General features: G+C 42.3%; 1 protein-coding gene across 3 annotated transcripts; it reads right to left on the bottom strand.

Annotated features, from left to right (window-relative positions):
• Positions 1-233: 233 nt before the first annotated feature.
• Positions 234-20,295, bottom strand: LOC124031550 (ras association domain-containing protein 1-like). 3 transcript variants are annotated; one of them, XM_046342939.1, is made up of 7 exons: positions 20,132-20,287; positions 18,857-19,220; positions 13,139-13,263; positions 2,285-2,392; positions 1,824-2,115; positions 1,563-1,678; positions 234-1,459 (listed from the first exon to the last, which is right to left on the bottom strand). In XM_046342939.1, the coding sequence occupies exons 2-7, from the start codon at positions 19,170-19,172 to the stop codon at positions 1,295-1,297; spliced, it is 1,122 nt and encodes a 373-aa protein (XP_046198895.1). In that variant the 5' UTR covers positions 19,173-19,220; positions 20,132-20,287; the 3' UTR covers positions 234-1,294. The 3 variants fall into 3 exon arrangements, with proteins under 3 accessions (XP_046198895.1, XP_046198897.1, XP_046198896.1); XM_046342941.1 differs by lacking the exon at positions 18,857-19,220 and having other exon boundaries at positions 20,132-20,295; XM_046342940.1 differs by lacking the exons at positions 13,139-13,263; positions 18,857-19,220; positions 20,132-20,287 and adding an exon at positions 10,544-11,237.
• Between the last annotated feature and the right edge of the window lie 2 nt (positions 20,296-20,297).

The following is a 20,297-nucleotide window of genomic DNA, read 5'->3' as shown; positions in this document are numbered from 1 at the left end:
TTACATTTAAGTGCAGGAGCACCACAATACTTTTGAGTTAATATTCTATAAAGAGGAACAGGAGCTCAAGTAGTATAACATTTTAGATGCTGGTACTCAGCTCCAGTGAGCTCCTGCCCAAGTCAATCACTCCCTATCCATAACTGCCAAGGGGGGAAATAATTCCCATGAATAGCACTGTTTAGCTAATGAATATCATCCCAATAGCATACCCCCACTACAAAGACATGTACTTTTGTGAAGGAACTTGTTTAATGTGAACAGTGCAAATCTATTATTATTTCAACAAATATTTGACACTGGACAGATGTAACATAAAAATGTTGAAATTGAAAAGGGGATAGTCAAGGACAGTCAAATTATTATTGCAAGAGATATAGACATATGCTGATAATATGAAACAGATTCTCAGTTCTATTATTTTGTTGTTTTAACAGAGTTTTAGAACATCACAAAGAACATACAAATATAGACAATACAAACATACGAACATTCTATAAAAAGCAACAGCTTCCTGTTCAAAGTTTCAGGACAATTCCCCTATCAATTAAATCGACCTGGGGATTGTCCTCTCAATTGACAATCACAGTGCTCCCAACACACGGGGCACTCCCACTCAGCCTCATAAAGGGAAAGCAAAAAAGAGTAACATCCATCATAGTATGGATGTGCAGGAGGTATATGGAAGGCATTGGGGGCAAATGGAAACCTGGATTACCTGGCCCATAATGTCCATCACTTATTATTCTGACTAGCATTAAGGCCTGGAGATACTGAACCAGACGGTATCTGAATTTGTTCAACATTTGTCTGAGCTAATAGGTTGGCTTCCCTTCTATTGCTTGGCAGTAAGGGAGAGAAACAGGCGTTTTTGATTTGTTACCCAAAAGCTATAAATGATGGACCCTGCTGCCAGCAAGAATAACAGGTGATGAACATTACGAGTCGGGTAGCTTACCCAGGATAGTCAAATGGCACCTCCACAATGAGAGGAAGTACTGGACAAAGCCAGTCTCTCATCAGCCACAGTTTCACATACTCTCTCTCTCTCAACTCTCATTCTCTCTCAGGCACAACAGACTCTCTCCAGTTGTATGGCACTTCTGATTCTCTCACACTCACACGCGCTTGCCCGCTCGCTCTCATGCGCCCGCTCGCTCTCATTCGCTCTTTCATTCTCCTCCTTTGAGGGAGGTGTCGAGTTGTGTTCTCTGGGATCTTTGGATGCAGTGACTGGTCATCTTCTGATGATTGTCAGTCAGAGGTGCAGGTAGTCCCGTAGGGAAGCGGTTTCTCAGCCAGGGGTGGAACCACCAGGGGTGGGACTAGCAGCTTGGGCCTCCTGCATCCTGGTGCGGGCTAGTGCGTAGCGCTGCACTATTTGCTTGACATGCTCCTCCTCCTCACGTTGTAACATGCGAACAAAGTTCTTGAGCTCTGGCATAGAAAAGGCATCCCACTGGAAAGATAGAGGAGGGAGACGGAACATTAGTGTAAGCTGCACAATGTGAAATGACCATGTTGGTTTGAGAATGAATACCCGATGAATGCTCAATACTCACGTTGACCTCTCCAGTCTCATTCTCTTTTAACACCAAACTGAGGGCTTTGTCATTGGGTCCAGCACACAGACGCAGGTGGAGTGGACTCTCGTCGTCAGACAGCTTGCGCAGGAATACTGAAATACAGGAAGAGGAAGAAGAGACCACGGAATTAAACAACAGTATTAATATTAATATTTATCAATGAGATGTCGGGGCAGAATAAAAGAAAAGCCATGCTGCTGCAAGACCACAGACAAGAGGTGACAGAGGCGGGCTTACCTTGGTCATGGCGCTTTGTGCTCTCAAACAAAGCAAACTTTCCAGGGTTGTCCACCACGGTGAACTTCTTCAACAAGGCTTCGATGACCTCACGAGCACATGTGCGGGAGCTGATATGTAGGTGTTTGGACGTATCCTTGGGCAGGTAAAAAGAGGTGCGACGCTTAACTCCCCCAGTCTTCTTGCCCGCACCAACCTGTGTTGCAGTACCCTTTCTTGGTGGGGGAACTGACACGGGTCGTAGCAGCTTGAACTGGACCTTTATGAAGCCAGTGTAGGAGCCATCTTTGTTCTGTTGAAAAGAATGAAAACATTTAGGAATTCATCCTCACGAAACGTATTCGTGTTGAATTGTGCAGTAATGGAGTTGAACAATAACAACATGGTAATGCAGACAGTGTTAGAGTAATTGCAATGTTACTACTTACTGCAATGGCATAAGAGCAATTGTTACTACTCACCAGGTTCATGAACAAGTTGCTGTTGATTTGAGCATTGTACTCCTTCACCTTCTGCTGGATCTCTGTGACTGACAGATCCTGCTGCTTCCCCGATTCAACCTGTTCATCCTGACCAGAGAGAAGGGAGTCAATATTTCAATTAGCCACTCAATGTTTACTCATTCGTCTTCTTAAACTGACAGTGCAAGACAAAAAAGGGAAACATTGGTGTTCTACCACCGTGTGTCAGCAGAGAGCCAAGGTTTAACGTTTTGCATGTCAAATTATGACTAAGAATTGTGTGATGTGGGCCTATCTAAACAAACAATCCACAACATTTTGGGTCACGGAGGGGAAATTTGATTTCAGGAGACTTGGGGAGTCAGGTTCACAGTGGTCAGAGTTCAGTAGAGCAGAGGACTAGATTGGGTTTGGTGAGAAAAGGAAGCACTAGACTGGTGTAAATCAAAATTGTCTTGAATGAGAAACAGCATTCCTACTTGTTACGGCTTATAACAAATGTGCTAAAAACAAATTACTTATATTATTTTGTGGACTGTAGCAGCCTATGCTTCACAGTGCTAACTTCCTGTAAGCTCCACACCTTCTTTCACAAAGTTATCGCTGGTTGCATCAGATTCCAAACTTCCTGTCAACGTAGCCATAGCTTCCCTATGATAGGGAAGCAGTGGGCCACAATGATGTCAGCACTGACCAATCCCAGTTCCTCAACTCCTTCTATCTCTGTAGAGGGAGGCATCATGAGGGAACTTGCAGCTGTTTGTGATGTCTGCAAAAGCTGTGGACTGCATTCCTTAAAGCTGTGTTCATGTAAAAATAGCCGCCCCCCTCAGGCAACCCCCCCGCTTGAGAGTCAGACACAAAGCCTTCATCTGTTTTACAGTCATATCCTGTGGAGTCAGCTGCCTAATCCTCACAGAATCTCAGCCATCTTTTAGCAATTCACATTTGGCCTCCAGCATCTACAAGTTATTTAAATGTCTCCCATGGACACAGTAACCACCACAACTATGCGCTTCCTGTGTCTAATGGTCTGTCCTCGCTTCCTGTGTGAGAATGTCATTCAAGACATGTGATGTACAGAACTCTTCTTCCTGTATCAATTAAAAGGACCAGCTAGCCCAAAATGACCCTGTTGACAGTAGCTGCTTTTCAAATAAAATCCAATTTCATTGGTCACATACACATGGTTAGCAGATGTTATTGCGAGTTTAGCGAAATGCTTGTTATGGGAGGGGGGAGGATCCATAGATCAATACTCATAAATCCTCCTGGCAGGTGTTAACATCAGCACCAACATTATCTGTCCTCTGGGACAAAGTCTCAAACTCAAACTCATTCTACCCACAACTACATAAATCAATGTCAAGTTGTGCAAAATCAGATCAATAACCTGAATCCCAATGCAGATAGAAAGGGTGTTAAAGAGATTCTCCTGTACGTTTGTATAATTTTTAGTTCGTAATTCTGAAAGTAGTGCTCACAGACCAAAAGTGGTACCCAAAAATTGCGTACTATGTCACGTGCAGATACTGTATGTGCACCACGTCATCACTCTTTCTCTGCTGTGTGTGCACGATGTGCCTCTTGCTAGCTGTCACTCATATGGTTGAACTTGCTAGGGGGCTGGCCCAAGTAAGGGACATTCTAGGGGAAATGGCGCAGCCACAGCCAGGAGCATCAGTTGGGTATGCGCAAGACCAAAAATGTAAAAATGGCCTAAATTAATTCCAATCCCGATTAAAATGCCACGGCTGTTTAGCATACTGGTCGGCTGACTTTGGGACCATGCAGAGCATCACTTCAGAGAGAGAAGCGGCCAGCCTGAACACCTTTCTCTCAGAGAGCAGAAACTGTGCCAGACCGTTCATATTATACACTACATACAAAAGTATGTGGAGACCCCTTCAAATTAGTGGATTCGGCTATTTCAGCCAGACACCGTTACTAACAGGTGTCTGTTGAGCACACCGCCATGCAATCTCCATAGAAAAACATTGCCAGTAGAATGGCCATACTGAAGAACTCAGTGACTTTCAATGTGGCACCGTGATGGGATGCTTTCCAACAAGTCAGTTCGGCAAATTTCTGCCCTGGTCAACTGTAAGTGCCATTATTGTGAAGTGGAAACGTCTAGGAGCAACAATGGCTCAGTCACGAAGTGGTAGACCACACAATCTAACAGAATGGGACTGCCGATTGCTGAAGCGCATAGTGCGTAAAAATTGTCTGTCCTCAGTTGCAACACTCACTATGGAGTTCCATACTGCCTTTGGAAGCCATATCAGCACAATAACTGTTCGTCGGGAGCTTTTTGAAATGGGTTTCCATGGCCGAGCAGCCAAACACGAGCCTAAGATCACCATGCACAATGCAAAGCATCGGCTGAGGGGTGTAAAGCTCGCCGCCATTGGACTCTGGAGCAGTGGAAACGCGTTTTCTGGACTGATGAATCATGCTTCACCATCTGGCAGTCCGCCGATTTAGTGGATGCCAGGAGAACGCTACCTGCCTGAATGCATAGTGCCAACTGTAAAGTTTGGTGGAGGAGGAATAATGGGATAATCAAAAGATAAGCTTCCACCGAAAGTAAATCTAATACAATTTGCCAAAATGTGCTTTATAATTACTCATGCCTATATATAAATAAATACAAATAATTCAAACCAGAGAGCATAATTTGGCCAGAGAGGATCATTAGCTTCTTTAAAAAATTAGCTGTGGATTGTTTGAAGCGCTTGGTCAGCGCGCGGCGAATAGACTACCAGATAGCTGACTGTTGAGTTGCATCGGTTAGTGAAAAGCAGTTAAATAGGCCTATCGCAGTATTTCAAAATATGATTGTAGGAAAAACATAGTTTAGAACGCGAATGGCTATTGCGGAAAAGAGAAGACAAAGAAAAGATTGATCTGTCTCTAGTCATCAAAATTCTCAACTCCCAATGGAGCCAACAGTAGCCTATCTTATTGGCACCTGTGGAGAACATCCCCATATTCCCGGTGAGTGTGCGCATATTCATTGGCTTTATCATTGGATCAGTACCACTGTTAATTTCTTTGGGGGGGGAGTAATGCGATTATTAAAGGCCACATTTTTCCAGTGCAGAGAAAGGATTATAGGCCTACTCTATGTCACTACACACTCAGGCATGCATTGTTCAGTACGGTCTGTTTTGCTAACAGTGACTGAGTTATATTAATGGCCTAAATTATGACTATGCAATCTACTCGTCACAGGAATATTCGCCTCGTTTACATTCGTCTGCAGAGTTGTGGACTTGAGTCACGACGTTGAGTTGCAAACTTGATGACTTGAAACTCAACTTGATAGAAAATAAAAACAACTTGAGACTTGACTGACTTGAGACTGATGACTTTAAATTATCTGGCCATGTTTTGTAACGGTTTTGTCACTCATTTTGTGGCGCCGAGTCCGTTGGATTACTCTCCACGCAGCCAGCGACAGTAGCCGCAACATGGTGCTTTGCAACAACAAGTGAACCACAAGTGAAACGCACACTCGGCCCTCTGATTGGACCAGCAAACCTACAATCAAATTACCTGAAATGTAGAATTTACTTATGAGATTTTAATAAGGAAATGTGTTTTAATAAATTATTAGAATATTACATAAGTCTGAAACCATGTGATTGTATGAAATTGATATGAATCATTCGATTATTATAATGCATGTATGTGAGAGTAGGTCGATTATTATGATACTGTACTGTGTAATATATCCCGGAGTGTAGTTCTTAGTCAGAATCAACGTTAACAATGCGTCTAGTATTTTGATAACAGACTATCTGTCTGAGCCAGATTCGGGGCGACCTTGGCTGGGACACTGAGAACTTCCTAGTCCCAGGCCTCTCCTTATCATAGGGGAGGGCAGGAAGACGCTATTCTCACGGACTCCCCTAGTCTTGATTGGTGGGTGGTTTGTGTGGAAGTATGTGTGTCACTACAAATTGAAAACATTTAACTTTGGTAGACTGGGCCTCTGTCTGTTTTCGTTTCTGTCAGTAATCTTACAAATCCTGATATAACAGACTGAGGGTAACATAATTGAATGGGTTAGTGAATAGGAGAATAGAATTCTCGTAACAGGTTTGCATTTGGAATATAAAAAATAAAAAAAAGTAATTATTACTGTGGCGAAAACGCACCAGAGGCGTGTCTCTCCACTTGTACTCGCCAAACTCCCGACAGTGGAGAGAACTTATTCTCTTGTTGAAATGCTTTTGTTGCTTTCTTTCACACTTTTAAATGCACATGTGGTAAATCTATATTCCATCTAATCCTACAATAATTGCTAGCGTTTCATCATTCCATCCATTATTTTAACACTTAAACATTTCTTTTTCATGTTTGATAAGATACATTTTCATTTAGCCTACCATTTCTTACCCTCGGAGTGGGCGCAATGTTTATTGTGCACATGAACGTTCAAGACTCACAAGGTAGAAGTTCTGTTTATTTCATTCAATGTATGGTTTGCATTGTTCTTATTTCCCGGGTTATGTCGGAGGTCCGTGTGTCTGTGTCTGTCTGGTTGTGCGTAATAGGAGTGTGCAAGCTTCAGTATGCACAGAAATGGGCTATGTGTATTTCACCGCACGCTTTTGAGTCAGTACGTCCAATAAGATAAAATTATTGTTCCATGTACGAATGATAATTAAGATAAATGTATGTACCAATGGATGTGGAAATGGCCTTTTACATTGTAAACCAGTTTATTTGGAAATTTGCAAGACCAATACATTTTTCAAATATTTTTCATATGAACATATTTGATCATTTTCTGTTCTCCTCTCTTTTGAAGTACTAACTTGAGAAAATGTCAGACTTTCAAAAGTATTAATATAATTATTATTATTATTATTAAAAGTATTCCAGTAGTTGAGTTTCAGAGTGCCAAATTCAAGTACTTTTAGCACCTTGTTCAAACCCTGTTGGTTGTAATTGCCAATTGGGTAATCATATGGTCCGGGGTGGGGCCAAGTGCTTACATGTACCAGTTTGAGGTCCTGTTAGGCAGATTTCATTTGGTTTCTCAAGGGGAGACTGCAGTCTTGCCATCTACCTGTGTCCATTCAGACAGGACATGTTGTGCTTAATAAAGTGGCTATTTCTTTAGGCCAATTGCTCGTGTACATTTGGTAAATGCTATAAGATATGGCAATTTCAACATTGATTCACAAAGACCAGTAAAATACATCTACACTGAGCACATCAACCTGCCTTGTCTTCTGATGTCATGCCCTTACCACAGCTACAAGGTCCCTATTTTACAATGACATCATCAAAATATGTTGTAGACAAAATAATGAAAGGGTCTGTCTGGTCGCCTCAATAAATAGATAGATTTGTAGTTGAACAAGTCATTGCATGTATAGATTTTTACTTAACTTGAGACTTAACTTGAAAAAACATGTGACTCGACTTGCTCTTAGAATGCACAACTTGGACTTGACTCGAGACTCGAACCTTGTGACTTGCTTGTGACTTGTGTCTTGTGACGGCCGGCCGCCCAACAACCTGCCCGCTTGACCCTATCTCCTCCCCTCTTCTCCAGACCATTTCCGGAGACCTTCTCCCTTACCTCACCTCGCTCATCAACTCATCCCTGACCGCTGGCTACGTCCCTTCCGTCTTCAAGAGAGCAAGAGTTGCACCCCTTCTGAAAAAACCTACACTCGATCCCTCCGATGTCAACAATTACAGACCAGTATCCCTTCTTTCTTTTCTCTCCAAAACTCTTGAACGTGCCGTCCTTGGCCAGCTCTCCCGCTATCTCTCTCTGAATGACCTTCTTCATCCAAATCAGTCAGGTTTCAAGACTAGTCATTCAACTGAGACTGCTCTCCTCTGTATCACGGAGGCGCTCCGCACTGCTAAAGCTAACTCTCTCTCCTCTGCTCTCATCCTTCTAGATCTATCGGCTGCCTTCGATACTGTGAACCATCAGATCCTCCTCTCCACCCTCTCCGAGTTGGGCATCTCCGGCGCGGCCCACGCTTGGATTGCGTCCTACCTGACAGGTCGCTCCTACCAGGTGGCGTGGCGAGAATCTGTCTCCTCACCATGCGCTCTCACCACTGGTGTCCCCCAGGGCTCTGTTCTAGGCCCTCTCCTATTCTCGCTATACACCAAGTCACTTGGCTCTGTCATAACCTCACATGGTCTCTCCTATCATTGCTATGCAGACGACACACAACTAATCTTCTCCTTTCCCCCTTCTGATGACCAGGTGGCGAATCGCATCTCTGCATGTCTGGCAGACATATCAGTGTGGATAACGGATCACCACCTCAAGCTGAACCTCGGCAAGACGGAGCTGCTCTTCCTCCCGGGGACGGACTGCCCGTTCCATGATCTCGCCATCACGGTTGACAACTCCATTGTGTCCTCCTCCCAGAGCGCTAAGAACCTTGGTGTGATCCTGGACAACACCCTGTCGTTCTCAACCAACATCAAGGCGGTGGCCCGTTCCTGTAGGTTCATGCTCTACAACATCCGCAGAGTACGACCCTGCCTCACACAGGAAGCGGCGCAGGTCCTAATCCAGGCACTTGTCATCTCCCGTCTGGATTACTGCAACTCGCTGTTGGCTGGGCTCCCTGCCTGTGCCATTAAACCCCTTCAACTCATCCAGAACGCCGCAGCCCGTCTGGTGTTCAACCAGGTTCTCCGCTCCTCCGTTCTCTCCACTGGCTTCCAGTTGAAGCTCGCATCCGCTACAAGACCATGGTGCTTGCCTACGGAGCTGTGAGGGGAACGGCACCTCAGTACCTCCAGGCTCTGATCAGGCCCTACACCCAAACAAGGGCACTGCGTTCATCCACCTCTGGCCTGCTCGCCTCCCTACCACTGAGGAAGTACAGCTCCCGCTCAGCCCAGTCAAAACTGTTCGCTGCTCTGGCCCCCAATGGTGGAACAAACTCCCTCACGACGCCAGGACAGTGGAGTCAATCACCACCTTCAGGAGACACCTGAAACCCCCTCTTTAAGGAATACCTTGGATAGGATAAGTATTCCCTCTCACCCCCCTTTAAGATTTAGATGCACTATTGTAAAGTGACTGTTCCACTGGATGTCATAAGGTGAATGCACCAATTTGTAAGTCGCTCTGGATAAGAGCGTCTGCTAAATGACTTAAATGTAAATGTAAATAATAGTGACTTGGTCCCACTTCTGTTAGTCTGCAAATGCGATGCATTATAAAAAAGGTGCAATTTTAAAAAGGCGCAATAAAATTAAAATTAAAAATAAATGCTTCCCTAAACTTGAAACTCACGCGCCACCTATGGATGTCAGCCATATTGTGACTTAAAAGCCTATATTATGCATCCACTTCATCTTTCACTGTATGCACCCTTCACACCCTCTTTAGGTTTAACTGAACTCATACCACTGAGCACAGCTTCCAGAAAAACAGTTGATTGAGGTTAAACAATAATTATTCTGCTCATAGATTACGCATGTATAAACTACACATTGACACATTCAGCCCAAAGCGGGAGGTTTGAAAAACGGATTATTCGCCAAAGTTCCAGAGCATCGTTAAATGTCCTGCAACTAGTAAATAGGCAATCACAAAATGGAAGCCAGAACAATCAACTAAGGAGTCACCCATTTTTACTGTGCTGATATTACTGTTTTGACTCAACTGTGTATAACATTATCTAATGTGTTTATTCAAGATGCTGTAGAAATATGAGTAAATGAAACATGATCAAATGTTGCCATTCCCTATATGTCTAGTAGGCTACTCATTCAAACCCTCCGGAGATGTCTGTGCAGGCTTGTGTGTGCAAGCTTTTCCGGTGTGAAGCAATGTGAGTGAAGTCATTTGTTTCTGAATGGTCCAGAGAAGAATAGTACATGACTTGTGTGAGTTGTGAAACCTGAGGGGTTATCGTGGGTGTGTTCACTAAACTCTTGAGCGGTTCTCAGCATCGGGATATACGAGTCATCATTGTAATATGAGAGAAACGCAGTAGATTCCAATTAACGTTTTAATAAGAGTGGTCATCATAGTTACTACTACATCAAAATATATATGATATGTTATTTGAAATACTCGAGTTTATGCCTATATCACGTCATAACTCTATTAGAAAGTATAATATAAAGGAAGCTACACACAAGATAGTCTAACATATTATACATGAACATCGGTGAAGGCGAAGGCATGACTAGCCAACATCTTATTCAATAAGTCTTATTCAACTACTTGACAAATTGTTCTCCTCTCACCTTCTCCTTCTTGGGTTTGTGAAGGAATGATGTGCGAGCAGTGAAGTACTGCTCGAACTCTGAATCGGAGTCCCCACTGCAGTATCCGCTGCTGGTGGAGCTGCCCCACGTCTTCTCGAAGGACAGGCTTTTATCCGAACCGCTGACCGTGTCTGTCATTATCAAACTGTTACAATGTAACCAACCGTCTGGAGCGATGTAGTGTTTAGAATTCGCCAAGATGTGTCCGGTTAAAAAAATAATCTAATTCGGCTTGGATATGAGCGCTGCTAGGTGTCGTTTCCTGTTTAATAAAACGAGTTATATCTACAAATTGTAGTATACCACTGTAATAAACGTGTAACTACAGAAACGTTAAAACAGATAGAGTGTAAAGTAATAAGGACTGCTGGTATAGTAGGTATATCTCTGTAAACTTCGACAATGTTGTTCTAAAGAGCGTTTCTGTCGGTTTCCTGTTCAATCTGGCCACGTTTCGGCTTCTCACAACTAGCTGAGAACTGGATGATGGACCAGCCCCCGCTTTTCCATCGCTCTCCTGGTTTTGACTAGACGGGATACAGTCTTTGTCAAAATTCACTTTTCGTAGCAGGCTAGGACAATTTACGCAGCAGATTCTGATAATTTACGCAGCATGTTAGGATAATTAGGTTAAGGTTGGAAAAAGGGTTGGGTTATAGGGTTAGCTAAAATGCTAAAAACAACACCTTTTGACGTAAAGGTGACAAAAAATGGTATCCCTTCTAGCCCTTACCTTCCCTCCCCCGGCCCGCAGAGGCTCCACCCAGGCGGTTGAGATTAGAAAATACACAAAACCAGCGCAACAGGCTATGATTGGGCACTGAGGGGAAATTCCAACTCCCTAATGACATCATACCACTCCCTTCCCTGTCTGCCAACAAACAATAAAGGCGTTTGAGAAGATGAAAATCATGTGAGGATTCACATGTTAACAGAGCGTAGAGTACTCACATGATAAGAGTTTGGAGTATTCACATGGCAAATGCATGACATAAGTAGACATGTAAAGCTCAGGAGTTTACAAAGAACCGCACCACTTTAGAGGAAAATATATACACTACCCTACATTTCATTGGACCGTGTTGCTAACACTTTTTATTTGGCTCTATACTTCAGCTTTTTTGGATTTGAGATCAAATGTTTCGTATGAGGCGACAGTAAAGAACGTCAACTTCTATTTGAGGGTATTTTCATAGATATCTGTAAGGAAGCATGTATCTAGTCCCCCCATTTCACGGTGCTATTTGGACAAATACACTTAATGTGTAGTAAAGTAGTCAAATGTTTAGTATTTGTTCCCATATTCTTAGCAGGCAATGACTACATCAAGCTTTTGACTTTACAAACTTGTTGGATGCATTTGCAGTCTATCTTGGATGTGTTTCAGATTATATTGTGCCCAATAGAAATGACTGGTAGATTTTACATTGTGTCATTTGGAGTCACTTTTATTGTAAACAAGAATAGAATATGTTTTCCGTACACTTCGGCAATAACATGGATGCTACCATGATTACAGATAATCATGAATTAATTTACATTTACATTTACATTTAAGTCATTTAGCAGACGCTCTTATCCAGAGCGACTGAGTGAGAAAGTTACTGAGGCATAAAATTATACCCACAAGACATGCTAACTTCTCACCATTACCAATAAAGGGGGGGGGTAGCATTTTTTTTTTGGGGGGGGGGTATGATCTTTATGCCTCCAACTTTCTCACTCATCATTATTCAAGATTCATTCATTAGCCATAATCATGGCAGCATTCACATTCATGTAGAAGTGTTCAGAAACATCTACTCTTATTTACAATAAAAGTGACTCCAAAATGACACAATACATTATTCACCATTCAGTTCCTATTGGGCAAAACATTATCCGAAACACAATCAAAACAAACTGCAATTGCACAATCTTGATGTAGTCATTGTGTGCTAGGAATATGGGGCCAAATATTAAACTTTTGACTACTTGAATACACTATATGGGAATTTGTCCAAATATTTATGAAAAATGTACTTTTTCAAAATGGGTGAACAAGATAAAATGCTTTAACAATAAAACATACCCTCAAATAAAAGGTGACATTCTGTACTGTCTCATATACAACATTTGATCACAAATCCAAAATGCTGGAGTACAGGGACAAATTGACTCATCAGTGTCCAAATAAATACAGAGGGGAGTGTAGATCCAACAAGAACAACTAAAAGTGATGCTCCATGCTACTGTATCTAAAGGAAATGGTGAGAAAGGACCTAATGCATTATTTCCAGGGTGATGGGATAGAAAGGAAGAGGCGTGTTTACAAGTGAGTATGTAGACACCATGTCACCACAGTGTGGCCTAGAAGATAGTGGATAGATAGTGGTCATGACACATGACATGGCCAGTGAATTATTCTTACAAAATATATATATATTAGCCCGTCATTATAAATAAGAATTTGTTCTTAACTGACTTGCCTAGTTAAATAAAGGTGACATAAAATGGCCGGTGAATGAGGGTGAGAGTACAGAGAACACATAATGACATGCATGTACAGTCTGTATCGGATCATGAGGTTCTTACCACATCTGTATCGGTCTCCATGGTGTGTTCCATAACACATGTTTGTTCAACTATGGAGCTACCATCCAAACTGCAATCTAATTGGATAACAGCTCGACATCTGTAGTGACACGTGAATCTGCAATCTGTGAGAAAAGAGAGGTGAATGATAAACAGGATTTAATAGAATAGATCATGGGTTGCAATTAAAGTTGGGGCTCGTCCACCAGGGCTCTACATTTTGTAAGGCCACGGTCTACGAATAGATCAGCCAAGATGACACACAGGTGTAAGGAAAGATTGACTATAAAAAAGTGGCACCCACTGGCTCAGAAACATCCATTTCGTAGTTTTGGGTCATCCCTCCCGTTCCATCCCTCCAGCTTTGGGACATTTTGGATTTCTAAATTGTCTGCTGTCCTCCGCTGGCCACAGTGAGTCATTACACGTTTGACAGAGATCAAAACTTGTCACTGACGTATTTGACTTCAATTTGGTCACAAACAGGACATAATTAGAAAAGTATTGCTGGAACGTAGAGTGATTATTGTACAAATAAAACAGCTGTATATTAATGTAAGGAGATTCATGTCATGGAGAGATTTTACCAGCATATTCCAATACGCTTCAGACATTTATCTCCCCACAAATCTAATGGTCACACATTACAATACAAAGGATGTAGGACTGGTTGTGATGAAATGCCTGGTAGTGAAACATTGACATCCTGCCTGAATGTAATTGGTGTCATATAGCCAACTGCAAGTGTGAGTTGTTGCCCAAGGGCTCTTACAGTTTAGATCTAGTTAGTTCCCTGTATGGCCAGAGGAGTTCATAGTGAAACTTTAAAGACTATGCAAGAGGAACGCGGTGCTGGATACCAACAAACCGACAGCACCAATACAAAGAGACAACAAACCACTAGAACCATCTCAACGTCCTCATAAATAGACTGCCGCCAACTGCTGATTGAATCTGTGAGTCTTGTTTTGACAAATACCCCAGAGCTAAAACTGGGTCTGGGATTTCCAGGCAAGCGGTTTGGTTCTCAGCTTGTTCTTTGCTGCTGGAAATGGTAATGTACCTATTTGCAATGACTCCTCATTAAAGCCTATTCAGGTCTAATGAATACAGTGTCCTGTGAATGGAGCAAGTGTCACAAAAAGCCCATTTAGATCAGTTGAGAAACAATGAACCAAAGCTATAATGGGTCTGGATCACACGTAAACACACAAAAATATGGCCTATGCACAAACAGGCTATATAATACCTAATAGCCCTAGTTAAACCTTACAACACATATACAACACTCACACACATACAATTTCAGAAAAAAAGGCTACGGTTAGGGTTGTGCCCTGCATTACACAAATATCAAAATACACATTATATACCTTCAGAGGTACACATTGGATCTCACAAGATACTGTTTGGTACCTTTTAGGGTAAATATGCAGATAATCTACATTTACATTTAAGTCATTTAGCAGACGCTCTTATCCAGAGCGACTTACAAATTGGTGCATTCACCTTATGACATCCAGTGGAACAGCCACTTTACAATAGTGCATCTACATATTTTAAGGGGGGGGGGGGTGAGAAGGATTACTTTATCCTATCCTAGGTATTCCTTAAAGAGGTGGGGTTTCAGGTGTCTCCGGAAGGTGGTGATTGACTCCGCTGTCCTGGCGTCGTGAGGGAGTTTGTTCCACCATTGGGGAGCCAGAGCAGCGAACAGTTTTGACTGGGCTGAGCGGGAACTGTACTTCCTCAGTGGTAGGGAGGCGAGCAGGCCAGAGGTGGATGAACGCAGTGCCCTTATTTGGGTGTAGGGCCTGATCAGAGCCTGGAGGTACTGAGGTGCCGTTCCCCTCACAGCTCCATAGGCAAGCACCATGGTCTTGTAGCGGATGCGAGCTTCAACTGGAAGCCAGTGGAGAGAGCGGAGGAGCGGGGTGACGTGAGAGAACTTGGGAAGGTTGAACACTAGACGGGCTGCGGCGTTCTGGATGAGTTGTAGGGGTTTAATGGCACAGGCAGGGAGCCCAGCCAACAGCGAGTTGCAGTAATCCAGACGGGAGATGACAAGTGCCTGGATTAGGACCTGTGCCGCTTCCTGTGTGAGGCAGGGTCGTACTCTGCGGATGGGATTCAATTGCAGTTGGATAATCTAGTATAATGGTAAACATTTTTACATAATATTTGTAATATAAAGGTACGATCATAAGCTTAGTGGGCCCATAACATTAAGTTAGTTATTTTTGGCCACCCGTGAGCTGAAGTTTTGTACCAGTTTAAGTGTACTGTGGTTATGTTAGTTAAAGGTTGAGTATGTCCGTTGCCACTTCTAAAGTCTTTATAAAAGGCTTACATAAGAGCATGTGACAATAAAGATCTGTAATTAATATTTTAGCCATCTTAAAGATACATTCCGGAGTATCAAAAACAACCTCGTTATTTTCTTAAACCTCCCGTTTTGGACTCGACGAGTCAGTGTATGGCTCATACATGCATAGTAAACCATCTGCAGTTGCTACATTCTAACCTGCCATTATCTAGTCCACAAGATACGTGCTCGTTCATGTCATGATCTGAAGCGAGTAGGATTGCCTGGCTACTTAGACCTTACCATGAGTTATTTTCATAAGGGAAAATACATAGAATATGTCAATCAAATCCTCTCACCCTAAATTAGAAAACATAAAAATAATTAGATCTATTAGACGCCGGTTGTAGTTTAATTTCTCTTTTACAATAAGCTAGTAAGCAGAAGTAAGCAGAAAAGTATGTGCGCTAAAGATGGCGTCGTAGCCTGACAAATATATTAGAAGACAATTGTCAACCTGATCAGAAACACTATGCTCCCCATCATCTCCGAAATGAAATCCCTGGTGTATTTGCTTAGTCTTTTGAGCGATATATAAAAACATTCTAAGGTTTTAACCAGGCGCGAATCCCGGACACAACACACATTTCGGTGATGCGTAAGAGAAATGTATATGGAATCTTTCACCCACTTCCTTTTTAGTTGAGAAAATATAGCCCAACCTGTTGTTTCAACCATCCATCCCAATCAAATAGTTTCATATGTCTTTCCACCGAGTGTCCTTATATGTTTACACAGCAGGTATTCCATGATATGAGGTATAATCTAAAACTGCAGTTGATTGCCAGCTATCATTATTCATTATTCATTATTCATTCAAATACTGGCCTATATATAATCATTAAACGATTTTAAAGGTGTAGGTAATTTGATGCAAACATATACTGTAAGTAGGTTATAACTTTTCCATTGTATAAATTATAACATTATCACAATCACTTGCTTGTCATACTAGTCTGTACAACAACAGGAATTAGCCACAACCAAGCTCGAGGGACAGTGTTGATTGGCAGAGGGAATTATGTCCAATGAGGTTGCAAGTTTAAAGTGGGAGGTGGGATCAGATTAGCACAGCATTGTCCAATGAGTTTGTGGGGTGAGGCTAAGCATGTGCACAGCTCATGAACACCCATAGTTTAAAAAAAGGATCTTTATGCATGCTACAGAGGCTCGAGGACAATGACGTGGTAACTAAGTACACAACTTTCGGGGACCAATTTTGGCTTGTGAGCGCTAATTTCAGAACTACTGGCTAAAAAGTATACAACAGTATTGGAGAATCTCTTTAACCCATCACTGAGCGGCCTTGTCAATGGTTAAGGCGTTGGCTTGACAGTTACTGGACCCAGGTTCAAGACTTGGTTGGGGCTACCCCCAAATTTTCTACATTGGTGTCAGAAGTGGGAATGATGGAGAGAAGTGAACACATGAGGCACATGAGGTATATAGAAGAGGTACATTTTGGCCACTTAAAAGGAACAAATGGCCTTGTCACTGTGGTGGTACCCTAAAAAAAGTGTATATTTACCTTTTGGCTCTTTTAAATGTACAAACTGCAAGGGTACAATTATGTACCTATAACTAATGGTACAATCAATGGACGTACCTTACAGGGTACCACTACGTTGACAAGAGTTTGTACCCCTTGAAGTACAATTCTGTACCTTTATTCTGAGAGTATAGGCCTACAGACATGTATGCAGACATGCAACTGTAAAGCACATCACGTTTGCTTGCTTAGTGAATCTCCCGATTCTGTCCATACCTGGCGCGAACCAGGGACATATGCCTCAAACACATGTGACCGTCCTCCCTCAAGCGTCTTAGCCGATCATGCCACCTCAAAAGCTAGCTAATGAGTCGAGCGAATTAAGGCTGAGGAGTACAGTAAGTTGCACGTGCTACACAATCATAAATCACGACATGCACTCACGCATACATACATGTCAGTGGAGGCTACTCAGAGGAGGAAGGGGAGGACCATCCTTCTCAGTGAATTTCATAAAAATAGTCAACAATTAAAAAACGTTATCCTTTTTAGATAAAACTATACTAAATATATTCACGTCACCAAATAATTGATTAAAACACACTGTTTTGAAATGAAGGTCTACAGTAGCCTCAACATCACTCTGTAGTGTAGCACCAAGGTGTTGCCGGAGGACAGCTAGCTTCTGTCCTCCTCTGGGTACATTGACTTCAATACAAAACCTTGGAAGCTCATGGTTCTCACCCCCTTCCATAGAATTGCAAGTAATTATGACAACTTCCCGAGAGTGTCCTCCAATCTATCAGAGCTCTTGCAGCATGAACTGACATGTTGTCCACCCAATCAAAATATCAGAGAATGAATCTAGTACTGAAAGCATAAGCTACAACTAGCTAGTGCTGCAATGCATAAAATGTGGTGTGAGTAGTTGACTCAGTGAGAGAGAAACACAATAGTTGAACGGTTTTGAACAAATTAATTTCTTCCAAAATTAAGGAGAAGCAAGTGAGAGAGTTATATATTTTTTTACTTTCACTTAGCTAGCAAATGCAGCTACCTAGTTTAGTCTACTCAAACACCTGGCTCAAACAGAGAGGGATGCTATGTTAGCTAGCTGGCTATTGCTAACACTGTAACTCTTCCAAGTCAAGGTAAGCATTTGGTATAAATGTATTGCTACCGGGGCCGCCGGTGTAACTGCTAAACTGCACACTGTATTGAATGATTGTAGCGGGTTTACAAATGCGTTAGTTCTAGTAGCTTTGTTGACTATGATGTGACAATGACGTAGGCTGTGTGTATTTGTGTAGTGGTTATCAGTCATAATATGAAGATTTGGCTTGGAAAGTTTTTTTCCGCCTGGTCACAGACAGCTGTTGTGTTGTGCACTGAAGTGCACAAGCGCAGGGAAAAGGTGAGAGGAGCAGAACGTGTAGATAGTTGTGAGAAGGAATTATTTATACAACGAGCAAAGTGATCATGCTGTTTTTATGTGGCTGCTATGAAAGTGAACTGTGTTTGCATGTGATCAGGGGTGTATTCATTCCACCGATTCTGATTACACCCTAGATCAGCTAGATGTTGTAAACGTTCATTCATAGGCTAGATTGTAGCAACCTCATGATGGGTATAGGGGAACATTTTAGTGTCATGTAGTAGCCTAAACCTAAATCGATGTTACATTGAGCTGGGTGAATGGAATATGAATGGCAGTCATCCAATACTCTGTAATAGAAAGAAGGCCATGCTCATTAAAAAAAATGATCCTCCTCCCTCATCTTAGAAGTCACCGACCACCACTAATACATGCAATCATAATCATGCACTCACACACAAGTAAATCCTGTGCAGCAGGCAGACTCACTGGCACAGCGCAGGCTCTGTTTGTACAGTCCCCAGATGAAGCCTCCACACAGGTCACACCAGGTGGGCTGGGCATGGCTGCAGGGCTGGAAGTCATGTCCCTCTCCCCTCTCATCTGTGAGCAGTAAGTCCAGACTATCCCCCAGCAGTCTGATGATGCCCACCCGGCTGAGCAGCTCTGGGACCTTCCCTGGGCTGATCCGCAGAGCATTGGCCCGCTCCAGGCGAGGTGGTGAGCGAGGCACCTCGCAGCTGGTCAGCTCTATCGGGTCATGGAGCCTCAGCTCACGGAGCTCAATGAACTCACCCCAAGACATTCTGTCAGTCACAGCTTCAGTTCTTTCTTCACACAAAGGCAATCACACCTGTGACCAAAACATTTTTTTTTAAACTTTATTTAACCAGGTAGGCCAGTTGAGAACAAGTTCTCATTTACAACTGCGACCTGGCCAAGATAAAGCAAAGCAGTGTGACACAAACTACACAGAGTTACACATGGGATAAACAAACGTACAGTCAATAACACAATAGAAAAGTCTGTGTACAGTGTGTGCAAATGTAGTAAGATTAGGGAGGTAAGGCAATAAATAGGCCATAGTGGCAAAATGCACAACCTCAATCCAAGATCACCCATAATGAAGCACCAACTCAAGGACATAGGCCTTCACTACAGTACAGTTTTAGCCGTAAAATTGTGGAGAGAATTTCCCATACAGCTATGTATTCCTTCACTATTATTAAAACCATGGTTTGATCAAAATACTTTCGCCTATTGTGTACTGAGTATGAATGAATTAAGTCTGTTTCTCGACATCAATTGTCAGTTTTCCTCAAAATACACCAATAAAGTGGTCTACTCGGCAATAAAAAATAGAACTTTGAGTTTATTAAACCAATCTGTGCTTCAGAATATATTTGTTTCATTCGTTTTCTAAACGGGACGTTTTTTTGTTTGTTGAAGAAGCCCCTTTGCCATTTACTATCTCCAAGGCAATTAAAAGTAAACTTTCATCCCATCAAATGTAAAATTACATGGTTTTAAAGTCTATGATTGGAATAGGTCACCAACATTCAAGGCTTTAAACATATCGTGATAATAATTGTAAACTGCAGGCAGGTTGTTGAGCATGCCAAAATGATTGATGATGCGAGTTAACATAGAAGCACGAGAATTGCACCGACTCGAGCCTATTTCATAATTATGACTGGTTTAGTTTATGTTAATAATAATTCGATTAAAAAAAGTGCTATATGTTATTTAAGTATAACAACTTACCAAAACAGGGATCCACCCCTGCAGCAGCCGATGCTTCATCTCCAACGTTCTTCTATTTTACAACATTTCCATAGAAGTTATTACGAATAACGGAGCGGAGGTGTACAGCTTCGCATCTGGAAACAATGTGTCATCGGCTACATAACGGAAATACCACTCTTCCGAA

Source organism: Oncorhynchus gorbuscha, linkage group LG03 (genome assembly GCF_021184085.1).
Source record: "Oncorhynchus gorbuscha isolate QuinsamMale2020 ecotype Even-year linkage group LG03, OgorEven_v1.0, whole genome shotgun sequence".
Lineage (NCBI taxonomy): Eukaryota > Metazoa > Chordata > Actinopteri > Salmoniformes > Salmonidae > Oncorhynchus > Oncorhynchus gorbuscha.
The sequence above is the reverse complement of the archived record's forward strand: the minus strand, read 5'-3'. Positions and strand labels throughout refer to the sequence as shown.

Bases quoted from the DNA above. Each gene is read 5' to 3' on its own strand.
- LOC124031550 (XM_046342939.1), bottom strand. From the start codon at position 19,172: ATGTCTTGGGGTGAGTTCATTGAGCTCCGTGAGCTGAGGCTCCATGAC. The intron at 2,393-13,138 runs GTAAGAACCTCA...CTCTCTGGTCAG, and splicing joins TGGAGACCGATACAGATGTG to GATGAACAGGTTGAATCGGG. The intron at 1,679-1,823 runs GTAAGCCCGCCT...CCTGTATTTCAG, and splicing joins CACAAAGCGCCATGACCAAG to TATTCCTGCGCAAGCTGTCT.